Here is a 13,955-nt window from a genome sequence, read left to right as displayed (position 1 = left end):
CCCCTTAACACTTCTTTCTCACTTGGGCCTTCTTAATCTTTAGGAAGGTTTCCAGTGACCTTTGAGTGTAGACACCTAAACTTTAAAAACTTATTGATTTTGGTGTCTCCTATTTAGATTATAGTTTGTAATTAAAAGCTGGGTATTTCTGTTTTGCAGTAACTAGATATGCAACAGTATTTTCCATTCTAAGCACATGGAATATATAGCAGTAAAGGTAAAAGCTGGTGGTACATTAACTACTTTTAATTGTAGTATGTTACTTTTAACTATAAAATATGTGATGTTTGTGTGATGGATGCTAAACAAAACATTGTAGTGTAATGAGCATTTCAGTAATATGAGTCACTGCAATAAAATAAGAATCTTCAAAAAGCCAAGAACTTATCCACCTACTGCCATTTGTCTTGTCATAAGATAAGAGGTCAGATTTGTGGAATTGTATTATTATGTATTACAGGCACAGGGATTTTGAGAGGCCTCCTGAGTGACCTTGGGCAGGGTGGTTATTCTCTCTCTGCCTTGCTTCCACATCTGCAAAATGGAGATAACAGTATGTCTGTTCTCTCAGCCTTTGTTTGCCGTACTCATTTAGGGTGGGATTTTCAAAACAGCCTTAGGCATCCTTCTCTTGTTAGTTTTAGTGTGACTTGGATGCCTTTCTTAGGGCTCCTTTGAAAATCCCAGCACTGAAGAGTTTACAGTCTCTGTGCCAAGTAAGTAATTATCATAGTGAGGCTTTGATTTCATCCGAGGAGTCTAGATGATACAGTGACACATGCAGTAAATAATAATAATTGGTGCATGACTTATGCATGTCAGTCTGATGATCACAGAGTGTCCTAAGAACACTGGTGATGAGTCATTCAGATCTCTTGCCCTAGAATAGGAGCAGTCCTACAGTCTGTAGGTCAGTGCCAACCTGCTTTTTGCTCATATTACTGGGGTAGCCCTCAGGACTCAAGCAAACAGAATTGCAAAAACTCTGGAAGCAACTCCATTGCTGAAAGCACTTTTTGATATTGATTAGTCAGGTTCTGTTGCAGATGATGATGAAGGTCATCAGTGAAGAATTGCTGAGTATAGTTTATTAGCCAATTTCACACTCCCTTGTCTCTGCTTATTTTCTTGAGTCCGTCTCTGCAACATTTAGCTACAGAGAACAGTGAAGGTAGTGAGAGAGGGAGAGATGAAAGCAAAGCAGGACTTAGGATGAGTAGGGTTGGCAGATGCCCAGCTTTTGCTTCATCCTAATTATCACCTCTCTACAATAGCCTTGAGAGATGAATGGGAGGTGAAGCTTGTTTCTGAAGAGGTGCTGTTTAGATGCACACCCAAAATATTCCTCTTTCTTTTCCCTATCTAGTTTCATCCAAAGGCTCTTGTAGAATCTTATGTAGACCTAGCTGGAGCATCTTATATTTTTACCACTTGTCTAATCTGAATACCTTTGAGTACAGGCACTTTCTAATAAAGGTTGTGTTCACACATGGGTATTACAGCATCTAAGGTTCCCCAATGGTCACAACAGCCTCAGGACTGACTGGACTTGACATATATTCACATCATCCAGGACAACTCTCCCAGGTTTCTTTCCCTGAGAGAAAAACTTACCTGTACGGAAGGGCAAACAGAGAAGCACTGGGCTGCCAGAGGGTCTCGAGGGCATGCAGCCTAGAGAGTTTTCAGGCTTTTTGTTCAAGTGACTATGTCAGGGTCAGGGAAGGTGGGGACATGGTCTGTGCTGTGCATAGGGTCCTCCAGCCTTTCCCTCCCCCATGCTGTGTTGTAGCCCACCTGTGGCTGGGCGGGGATATGCTTGTGTGCTTCCTGGCACCCAAGTGCTGCAGTGCGATTCAAGCAGAGAAGCCAGGAGCAAAACAGTCTATACCTCCTAAGTGCTTCAGCGCTGAGCTTTAAAGACTCAGAGCCATTTTCTGTTCCCTGCGTGGCTGGGACTGACACACTCTCTCCTTCCCCTTCTGTTAGTCTCCAGGGAGCCACTTCACAGGGGGTGTTCTTCAGTTATTTTTCTCCCAGAGTGGCCACTTTTACTCTAGGAGAAAAATAATGAACCTCTGTACACTCATGGTTTCTCCTGAGAAAGGAGGGACTCTCCTTGGAGAAACTGAATGATATCCAAGCCCAAAGTATTGCTTATTGATTTTTATAGAGGAAGTTGTGATTTGAAAAATAAATAGTCCCAAGATTCCTTTTACCTCGGCTTAAAGAATCACGTTTCAGCCAGTGAAGCAGCACACCAGTACTGCCAGAATGGAAAACAGCAGTGACCTGGTTCTTTCAGGTATTTTGAAGTTGAGATGTTTATTGATTTAGACCCACCATGTATTGGTTTCTGCAAAGCATTTTCTTTAATCCGTATCTTTGCTGACATCTCAGTCTTCCATGTTTGTCAGTGCTTGCTCAAGAACTTTTTGAACTGTTGGAAGTTGCAAGGATTGGCCTTTTTTACAGGAGCATGTCGTAATGATTTGCATGAGTATGTGTTGCTGTCTGACACCCTCCAAGCATTTGAAATGTATATTGTTGCAGATTGCCCAGTCATTAATGATGCTCTGGAGGGGGATGGTAGGGAAGAAAGCCCACCCCCTAGAAACTTGTGGCCCCTTTCAGCATTGAATCAGTTAAAGAGGAGAGATCTTGTTGCATGTTACATATTGTAGACGTTGGCCTTCGTGATCCCTTGGTATGAAACACGGAACCCTTTCCCTTCTGAGTAGCTGCTTTGGATGCAGCCCAATTTGGATGTGGCCAAAACCCATTTGTATCTGACTTGTATCTGATGGCCCATGTAGAATGGGCAGCAGGTGGTCTTGGGTCATTTCCTAGTAGATGGATATTCCTGCTGTACAAAGTCTGTCAATTCCACGGCCACCAGCACTGAATTTGGCACTGTTTAGCGCTTTTGTTGGCCGTTTCCACAGGAAGGTACAGATTTGAATAGGCTCTTGATTTGCTAACTGCAAGTCAGCCAAGTTAGAGTTAAGACACACTGGCAGAGCAGTGTGCACTGCAGTAGGCCATGATGCACATGTTTCATGATTGAACAAAGAAACCTTTTAGTCTCCCGGATTATCCAAATGCAACTTTCATAAGTAATGGGTTCTCTCTCTCTCATTCTCTCTCTCTCTGTCTCTCTCTCTCTCTCTGTCATGCATGGTAAAAATATAACTACTTATCTGAATGCCAACTAAGAAAAATCCAAGAGGATTCCAGTTACCTTAATGAGGGGGAGAACTGTCAGATCTAGCAATAGTGGGTTACTTAAAGGAGGAAAAAAAGCAAAAGATTAGCAAGCAAAGGAGTCTTTTGTTGAGTACATGTTGTTTGGATCACAGCATCCAAACTAGCTGGGAATATTATTGCAAAATGACAGACTGGCACACTGTGGGAACTGAAGGGCCCCTTAATTCATTTATCCACTGGTACCATTATTACACTGGAACTGGGACCTTGCTTCTAATTAACAGTTACTTTGAAATTATTTATTATCAAAGAGTGCATTTTGTCTGCTCACCTTCAAGTACTCTGAAACATGACTAGTCTCTCTCTCTTTTCTTCTATGCTGTAATAAACCTAGTAAATCTCTCTGGCCTTTTCAACCTGGTCATTTCCTGCTCCAGAGCTATGCTTTGATGTTAAAGGCCCTATATGTGTTGTGACTCTGCTGACATGTTAAGACAAGTGGAAAGTTCCCTTCTGTACTGTTAGTATTCTCTTTTGTTGGTAACCCATCTTGTCTTATTTCTGTTCAGTTCTCTAAAGAATAAAGCAGCCATTTGTTCAAGCAGAATTCTTTATTTTACATGCTGTAACAATTAGGATTACATAATAATTTGAATATAATATCAACAGTAGGCAAAATTTATGTAGCCTATATTAAATGGCTTTTAAAAACTGGCTAACTGAGAGATCTAAAAATAAATGGAAAACATCATTTTTCAGTAGGGGTGTGTCTTTCCATAGGGCTCACTTCTTGGTCCATTGCTATTCAGTATCTTTACCTGTGATTTGGAAGAAAATATGAAGTCATGACAAACTAAAGATTTTAGATGGAGGTGTAAATGATGATCAGGCATCTGGGTTATCTGTTTGCTATGAAAAAATGTGTTAAAACCCAGATATTCTCATTTTGAGGAGAAAACCCAGATATTCTTATTTTGAGGAGAGAAAAAATGAGAAGCAATGAGTTTCCCTGTGCAGGCTGGAAGAGTTGCAGTCTGAAAGGGGCTGGGGGGGCGCAGGCGGAGGGCAGTCAGGCAGGGGGTGCCAGGTGCATGCTTACTCATGCACATGGCCGCCAGGCAGCCTGGAGAGCAGCTCTCTGCAAGTAAGTCTGGCGGTGGGTGGGATTTTGCAGGCCTTTCTGGATATTGCGGATTCTGGGAATTAACAAATTTGGTAGGTTCTTAGTTATGGGGGACTTTGCTAGAAAGCAGTGACACTGGAGAGGGCTTATGGTGTCTTAGGCGGTAACCTTACTGGCTACTCATCTGATACTGTGTCTAAGAAGACTGATAAAATTTGTGGGTGTAAAAAACAAGAAAATATTGCATTGGAGTAGGGAGGTTGGACTAATACTGCTCCCTTTTGGATGTCCACATCAAGGACTAAACTGAAAAAATTGTGAAGGCTTCTGAAGACAGCTGCAGGAATGGTGTGAGGTCTGGAAAACCTGTCTCACAGTGACAGATTTTGCAAGCTCAGTATGTTTTGTTTTATCAAGGAGAAGCTGAAGAATTGACTTGATCATAATGCATAAGTACCTGTATGTGGAGATTTCTGATAGGAGTCAGCTCTTTTATTTAGTGAATGGAGATATAATTAGACAATTGGAAGATGTGGCTAGATAAGTATAGACTATGAATAAATCAGAGATTTTTAACAGGGAAGGCAATTACCCACTGGAATATTTATCAAATGGTGCAGTGGGTTTTTTGAGTTCAGTCTTTAAATCATGACTGGATGTCATTCTCAACCAGAAGCTCTAGTTCAATCAGAAGATAAAGCTTGAGGCAGGAATCACTGGGTGGAATTCTACAGGCTCTGCAATGCAGTACATCACACTAGGTGATCATAATGATCTTCCCAAGCCTTAGAATTTGCAGTCCAAATTTTGGGTGTGTGAAAGCTTGTGTTGATGTTGTTAAATGGGCTTTATGACAAAGAAACTTGTCAGAGAAATTTGGCTCCCCAAATATTTATTTTCCAGTTGGAAAACTTCAGTCACAAATAAAGCAGGACAGAGTTTGGTGTCTCCAAATACTTGTCACTATCACACCAGGGCCCCTAAGCCTATTCATGTATTAACAAGACTTTTGGAATTGCAAAGTTATACCAGGAATTACTTGGGGGAAAGGTTTCCATTTATTTTAGATGGCAGGGGGGAAAGCAGTTGTTAGTTCAGAAAGCAGAATACATTATGATGCAAGCTTTAGAGACTTAAAAGTTACTTTGGGAGCATTATTTAAGGCTTTTTTAAATTTTAAGAGGCTTCGGTTTGTGAGCATCCTTTGGGAGAGTAGGTTTTCAGAAGCAAGGAGAGATAAGAGACATGTGGGTGAGTATTCTAGACCCAGACAAAGGTTTTGGAGTGAAAATGGTGAAGAGCAGGTGGACTTTTCATAGGGCATGCACAGATGTAACATGTGAAGCACTCTAAGTGCCTTTAAAGCATATCAAAGGGTGAAGGTGCAAATATACTTGGCCAATGCAGCTTTTCAAAAATGATGTTGGAACAAAACAGGAACAGCTTTGAAATGCTTCATTATGAAGCACTTCATGTGACATTTGCACCTGTAGTGTCATAGAGATAAACCCAACAGCAGAGCAATTGCGAAGGGAAAGAAAGGGAAGATGAAGATGACATCAGGACATGGAGGGTGAAGAAGGCAACTAGTCTCTAAGGTTTCTGTCACTCTGGCCTCCCTTCTGCCATAGAAGAAAAGAGGGCAACTGAGGGAAACTAAAGACAATGGTGCCAGATGGGGAATTGAGATCAGTGGGTGTTAGGAATACAGGAGCCAGGTAAAAGGGTTGATGTCAGAAAAGGGTCTTGGGGAGGAGTAGTGGAGGGCAAAAGGGAAGAGTGAGTGGGCAAAAGGAGAATAGAGGTTTTCTTTGTGAAAGAGATTGAGAGAGTCAAAGAACTAAACACTGTGAATTTGGAATATTTCATCTCAGCCTTCTCACTTTAGAAATCTGAGTATACTGGCCCATTACCACTGCTGGTCAGCCAGACCTTTGCTGCTTTGCTCCCCACTTGCAGAGTGACAGAGGCCCACGACTGCTTACAAACTCCTTGGTGTGGGTCCCAGAGGGAGGAATGCTGCAGATCACTAATAGGATTTTGCGAGCAGAGGTGCCTGGTGCCGGCGACTCTGAGATCACCTACACAATCATCAAGGACCAGCCGCGATATGGTAACCTTATTCTGGGGCTTTTATCTTCCATCTTGTGGTGGTAGTAGTGGTGGTCTTCTTTCCTGGGTCTCCCATCCCCAAGCAGAAGCATAGGCATCTTAATGTACCTGGTCACTTAGTACAAAGAAATGACACTGGCTGTGTAAGGAACACACAGCATTGATTGATGAAGGCTGTTGTCATTTTGTTGTATTTCACACAGGTCAGAAAGATTTTGAGAAGACAGTTCTTCAGTCTTATTTTCTAACAGGCATTCCTAAGCACAGCATCCAGATCTGTCCAGTGACCAGTTCAAATAGGCCCATAAGCTTATAAAATAGTCATATTAGTCATGCTTCAACTCCAGATCTAATGTCCAGTTGTTAGATCTGCACATTCTGCTTCATTGCCCCATGGTTCAAAATGAATTGTGGTTACAGAATCACAGAAAAATAGGTCTGAGATAGGCCATCTACATGTGCACTTTAATGCACATTAGCCTCTTTTACTGCATATTAAATCATCACAAAAAGTGCTTTTTAGCTAATGCTCATTAAAATAGGCCAATATGCATTTTTCTAGTACCTCATAATGAAGGCACTAGATTTAAAGTGCATTACTTGAAGTGCATTAGTGAACATGTAGACAACACCCACTTAGGACTTTAAGAGGTCATCTAGTCCAACCTCCTGTTTAAGGCAGGATCATCCCTGTCAATTAAGTTGTTATGGATTGATACCCTTGTAAAGACAGTCTCATCAGTGTATGCCAAATAATATTGTTGTGTGATAAATTTTAGATTAGGAGTAGCACAGAATATCATAAATGCTGGGAAGCAATTGAGCACAAGCTCCATTTGGCCAAAAAAGGACTTGATTTTGCATGTGTGTGCGCGTGCGCAAGTGCACACGTGTATGCATATGACAGAGGGAGTCACTGACTTGAGCTAAATTGCTGGTATTTGAAATCTTTTCTAATCCTTTTCTTCAAATTCCCATTGTGGAGCACTAATCTCCAATCTGAGCAGCTGCATTCACAAGCAGTCTTCATTTTGCAGAACTGTGATTTTTAAAAGCACCCTACAGGTTGAGGGAAAAGAGGGTGGAAAATAATGGAATTTGTGACTGAAATACAAATGCGGAGAAGCTACATGCAAAAAGATACAGCACAACAGGGCTGGATGCTAAATGTGAACAAAATGCAAAGTTTTCTTATCAGATTTTGTCCCTGTGGATGAAACAGTATCTCTTTAAATAACATGTGATCTCAATGAAGCAACTGTTTTAATTTACTGGATAGGATACAATGTTGCATTAACAACACAGTCTTCTCTTTTTGCCTGTTGTTTTTATAATAGTTTGGTTTTTTTAAATCTCAGCTGACCCCTCATAGAAGCATTTATTACAAACCAGGGCTGGCTAGACAAGAGGCATTTCATTTATATATGCCAGAAACCTTCTCCTTTTTAATAACGAGGCACAGATTAATGAAATTAGGAGTTTTCTCTTCATAATCTCATTTTCTGATGCCTAATTTTAATCTGAAATTATATTCCTTTCCTTGGACATATCTACATAAAATGTAGCCTTGCATGGCAAAAACCATGATGCGATACCACTGTGCAGTAGTATTAGGCTACTGTACAGTAGTGTCACAGAAAAGGTGTTCACCAGTGCTACTGCGCAGTAATTCAGGTTACTGCGCATTTATTTAATACTTGTTTATACAAGTGCGAAATAAAAGCACAGTAACAACTGCACAGTAGCGTCTTATGTAGACACATCTCTTGTGTCCAATAATTATTCTCAGAGGAATTAATTCTTAATTAACAAACAAACTTTATGGCATCAGGTGTGAAACAAGGAGCAGGAGCCTATGATCTACAAAGTTTGTATATGAAAAATTTATTCTTGGTAATAAAAAAAAAAATGCAGAAAATAGGCCCTGAGTCCTAGGCCCAAATCCAGTTGTACCTTTAGGCAGGTACTTAACATTCATGTTGGTACCATTTTGGGTCACCTGCATAGATTTTAGATCCTGTTTCTTCTGGGAGGGCACGTGACCCCATGCAAGGCTCTGACATGCTAGTCATGAGAAAACTGAGACTATTAACTGCTGGGGGAAGCCCTCGTGCCTTCAACCCAATAGCCTAATGGTTAGAGCTTTTGTCCATGGTATATTAGAACCAGGTTCTAAACCCCAAATTATTTTGACAGTTGTCACATTGAGTAGCACATTACTGTGTGAATAGTCCTAATGATTTTAAAAAATCCTAAGAAAGCTTTTGTTGAATAGATTTCTAATTTCATGTGAGTAAAGGTATCAGAAGTGGGCTTATAATTGGAATGATGGATCATGAAGACAGAAGCATGATATTGCAGCCTGCTGATTTTTATTACTCAGACATTATTTGAATGTGGTTTTGGGAAATGAACTAAAAGGGCTTAAAATGAGTATTTTGCAAATCAGAATGATTAATGCTGCCAGCACAGCTAAAATAATACATAATGTATGTGTTTTTTGATTCATAGTCATAAGGGGACACTTTCATAGATCAAGACAGAAAAGAGATGTACAATAAAATACAGCTTATTCAGTTCTTCTACAGTTGTTCAGGGAGCCTGCTATACATTAAGGCTAAATTTATATGCATGAATACAAAATGTAAAAGGATATCATTTAACTTTTTCACTCATCATATATAACTCCATAACAAACAAGTAATAACATTTCATTTTTCAGGATGTGGCGTTGTTTTTGTAGTATAATCCTTAGCAAGGTTTTTATTTGACTTACTTGACAAATCTTAGAAATAATGAGGCTATTATGTGTCATCTAATAAAAAGCAAAGGCCATTCTGATACCTTCTTTCCTTGTATGTATGCTCTCACTGTACATTTCTGCTTTCACAGGTGAAGTGGTCCTTCTGTTGCCCATGCCAGCAGATGGCCCAGCTGAATCATGGCAGCGCTTACCAGATGGAAGAGCAGCCACACCAACCATGTCCTTCACCCAGCGGGACATCAATGAAGGCATTGTGTGGTACAAGCACTCTGGATCTCAAGTAGAAAGTGATTCCTTCGATTTCCAGGTACTGTCTGTTGAGAATCATAATTAAGCCAGCTGTTGTGAAGCAGCTTTTGTTTTCCTCCGTAATTTCCTCTCTCTGCTGTGCCCTAGCTCTTATCTATTATGCATGATACTTGTGTCTGGGGATGCAAAGTTTTAATCAGTCCCCAGAAATCATATTTCACAGGGAAAACTGCCATTTATGCCAAAGAGAGTTTGACTGAATAAGGGCTTCAGGATTTGCTCCATTGTGCTGTCTAGTGTAGAAGAGCCATTCATCTGGAGGCTGATCTATTAGAATGACCTTCAAATGGGGACGCTGACCTCATTTGTCAGATCATAGGCTACATTGCATATTTAAAGAATGCTGCCTTTTAGGTGACTTACAATGGGATTGTCAACTCCAAACAGTTTGTCTACATGTGTAAATGGAACCACTCTCAGAAGGCAAAGTTAGTTTGCAATAGTCTATCCCAGGGATGGGCAAAATATGGCCTGCAGGCCAGATCTGGCCCACCAAATAATTCTGTCTGGTCCCGTGGCTGCTCCTCTGAAGGAGGATTGCATCTGGCCCACAGCTGACCTGGCTTCTTATGCCTTTTGCCCTTCTACTTTTCCCATGCCATAGCTGGCTGCAGCAGTAGCCACAACTCCAGTGGCCAGGCAGCCACTCCTCTCCCTGGCCCAGCCTCCCCTGGCCTGCTGCACCCCCAGCACACTTCAAGGCAGGGGGCACTGAGCTCCCTGCCAGACTTCTGCCCAGTGAGGCTCTCTGGGTGCAGTTCTGACCCCATGGTCATTCGCAGACCAGACAGCTTGGCCCCTGGCGAGTCAAAGCTGAGGTAGGGTTCTCCCCTGCAGCAGAGAAGTGGGTGCAAGGGGAAGAGGGCCAGGAGCTGCAGGTTCTCAGGGCCCTGCTGGGCCAGGCTGGGGCCTAGTAGGGACGTGGGCACTGTTAATGCGGGGTTGCACTATATGTTCCTGTATGCTACTTTGGGCCATGCCACATAGATGCAGCTGGTGTGGCTGGTGTAGCTCCTGCTCAACACTGACACCATTCTTGCCTGACCCTGAGTCTCTGGAGCATAGCTGGGTTGGGCAGGAGCTGTGCCTACTGCTCTAGCTGTGCTCACGTGGCCCGAAGCAGCGTGTGGAAATACAGCATGGCACTGGCCTAGCCTGACTGTGTCCTGAGGACTCAGGGCAGGGGAGGGGGTGCAGAGTGAAAGAGGGACCACAGTGAGGTACCAGCATGGCTGGGCCCAGATAACCTGTGGCTCTCAGCCCTCTTCTCCCTGCACCCCTTGCCCTGCCCGAAGCCCTCAGCATGAGGCTAGGCCAGGCCAGGCTAGTGCCGCGCTGTGTTCCCCCACTTCTCCCTGAACCCTCTTTCCCAGCCTAAGACCCTGGCATGCATCTGGACTAAGCCAGTGCCACACTGTTTCTGCATATTGCTTTGGGCCATGTCAGCATGGATGGAGCAACTCGTGCGCCTTCTGCCCAATGTGGCTTCATGCCAGGGACACAGGGTGACGGGTTGTGGGCAGAGATGCAGGGAGCTCATGTCTTCGTGCAGGTGTATCTGCATGTGCCTGTGTGTTTGCACATGTACATGTCTGTATGTACATATGCAGTCTTCAACGGCTTAACAAAACTCATTAAGGAGCCCTCCAGCCCAAATAACTGTCCACCCCTGGTTTATCCTGGTAATGTATCTAAGCAGAACAGAAGGGCATGCAAGAGACTATCACTTTTCAGAGCAAACAGGCGCACCGCGTCTGCATGTGTAGGCCCTACATTAAGACCATCACAAACAGAAAGAGCAGACTCATTGCACTGTATGAGATGTAGCTAGGACTGGTGTTTCCAGAGACTGACCCTTGATAGGTGTCAGGATTGTAACTTCTTTCTCCAGAGCTTTGAAATGAGATGTTCAGCTGCCTCTAAGGATGACCCCTCTATTTCTGGAAGGATGATGATGTGATCTTTTGCATTCAGGGCTGGTGTGTAGGAGAGCCGTGGGGCTGACTGGCTTGAGTGGGAGAATCATGAAGAGTGGGTTTCGGAGAGAATGGATTGGAGGAAAAGGAGGCATATTTCCCTACTGCCCTTAGAGACTGTCACAAAAGTTGTAGACAAATTAACAAAATTACAGAGTTAAAAGGAATGAGGATTTACTTCATGTCAGCTTCTACATGGTATCAACCCTTGTGCCTGCTTTGGGCTGGTGGTAAATAAGAGTTAAAGTAAGGTGAATGAATTCTGTTTTGTTGAGGAGTAAACTGCTCCTCCTTTATATTCAGTTACCATGCAAGGAGAACAGACACATTGACCATCACTGTGGAGCTGCTGACATATGGTATATCCCTGCCCTCTTTAAACTCTATCCATGCCATTGGAAAAGATAATGGCTTCATGTCCTCTGAGATTTTCTGCAGATCCTCTACTCTTTCCATGCATGGGGGAAATTATTTTCAAGAATGAGAAATCCCAGAGACACCTGGCACCAGGGGCAAACCAGGGGGCAAAAGACATGGTTGACACTGTTTTTTTTGCAGTGGATGCCCTGGCCATGTCTGAATTGTGTGAGGCATAACACATGGAGATCTTGAAATCCTTGTAGGTCAGTAGTCTCCAACCTTTTTAAGTAGGTGATCATCTTTGGCATTTAAAAGCAACCCAAGATCTACCATGCACCACCCCAGCATTCCCCCTCACCCCCACTCCCCAAGCAGGTAAGTCAGGGGGGTGGGGGGCAGATTGGGGCAGAGGGAGGAAAAATTATTTAGGGGCATGCCTCCCCAGCCACAGCCGCACTCAACTTACCCCTGCTCCTGTCTCTGCAACGCTGTCCCTCACTGCAGGGGCCTCAATCTAGTCCCTGCCCCTTCCCTCCCCTGCAGATGGACCTGGTGGGTTGGGGCGTGTGTGCGCATGCACACGGGCACTCAGCCCCCCTACCCCAGCCTCGATCCAAGAGGCTCTGAGATCTACCGGTGGATCAAGATCCACTGGTTGGTGACCACTGTTGTAGACTTTTCATTTGCCTAAGCCCTTCCCTGCTGTATATTTATGTATGTGGCTGATTCTTCCCCCAATGAAAGGGATTGCATGGAGATTTAATGCTGCTATTGTGGGGGCTTTGGTCATGACTCAGGAGTTCAGGTTCAGTTTTGTTTGACATTTACAGGAGAGAGATTCAGCCACTTTGCTGTATAGAAAATATCTTCCCTAGGTTTATAGCAGCTAAGCTGAGCGCAGTGACTATGAGAAATGAGTTACATTTGTGGACACCAGAGTCAAGTGTCTATTCTGTACTCTCTAGGGCGCGTTAAGTAATAATTTAATTTTCACAATAGACTGATCTTCTCCTTCCAACAATGAATGTGCAAATAGACAGAAAGATACAAATATTCCCCAGCAGATGTAATAATAAAATAACCCCCTTCTCCAGCAGTCATAATCACCATAAAATCCCTCAGCCAAGTTCTAGCTGTTTGCTGGGGAAGTTTAACAGTCTTCTGTAATGCTAAGCCAATATGAGCACTTGCATACAATATTTGTTACATTTGGTTTACAACTTAAAAGCTATTACTGTAGCACTAGAGAGGCAATTAAGGTAATTTCTGAAGTAATTAACATAAGTGATAATGAGGAAGTTGTGAGCATCGGATGTTGAGCAAGCTAATCTTTAATTTAATTGCTGTGTTGCTATTAGAGTATATGCATTTTGCATGAGTTAGATGTTTGTTTTTAGTATCTTGGCGCAATGGCAATAATTGTAGAGAGAGCCATCCTGAGAAAAGGAGCTACAATTAGTTACATCTCATCAGGAGATCATCATGCATCTTCCTGAATTCAGACCAGTGATTCTTGGGAAAGGCTGACATTTTATTTTAATCAGCACTTTGGCAATGTTAGTTCAAGTGACCTTGACTTAAAACAGACCTAACAAATAAGGATAATTTCATTTTTAACTCTCTTGGGCCTTAATGCAGCAAAGCATATTTATTCATGTTCTTAACTTTGAGCATGTGCTTAAGTCAAGTGCTTATGTTCTGTTGAAGTTACCAGTGGATTTAAGAACATGCTTAAGGATAAGCCTATGAATCTGTGCCCAGCTTAATAAGGGCCTTGTAGTCTCATCCTTACACTGAGTGTCTTTTCTTGGGTGCTGAGCCTTCAAGGAATTTGAGTTGATGCTTCTTCCTTCATTTCAGAATTGTTAAAAACATTTATAGCATTGTTTTTATATTATGTTTTAATTTTATTTAACTATTGTAAACGTAAAATTGTTTTGGATCCATGCAGTGTTCAACAAAACAGCAAGAGTAAATGGACTGTGTTGAGTTATACACAACTTAACTTCACTTGGTGTTGGGATTGTGTCATGGGCATTGTAAAGCTAACAGGCTTCTCTTGCAACTTTCAAACCTAGGAGTAACTTGTGGCACAGAGCAGCAC

General features: G+C 42.5%; 1 protein-coding gene across 5 annotated transcripts in view; it reads left to right on the top strand.

Annotated features, from left to right (window-relative positions):
* Positions 1-13,955, top strand: part of FRAS1 (Fraser extracellular matrix complex subunit 1) — a 468,008-nt gene that overhangs the window by 323,645 nt on the left and 130,408 nt on the right. For all 5 annotated transcript variants that reach the window (XM_019516785.1, XM_019516787.1, XM_019516786.1 and 2 more), the window contains 2 exons: positions 6,290-6,443; positions 9,335-9,513. In XM_019516785.1, coding sequence (XP_019372330.1) covers positions 6,290-6,443; positions 9,335-9,513 — 333 coding nt within the window. The remainder of the gene's footprint in view (positions 1-6,289; positions 6,444-9,334; positions 9,514-13,955) is intronic.

This window comes from Gavialis gangeticus, unplaced genomic scaffold (assembly GCF_001723915.1).
Source record: "Gavialis gangeticus isolate Ggan-Ray unplaced genomic scaffold, GavGan_comp1, whole genome shotgun sequence".
In the NCBI taxonomy this organism is placed as follows: Eukaryota; Metazoa; Chordata; order Crocodylia; family Gavialidae; genus Gavialis; species Gavialis gangeticus.
This window is presented reverse-complemented; position numbering and strand designations above follow the sequence as displayed.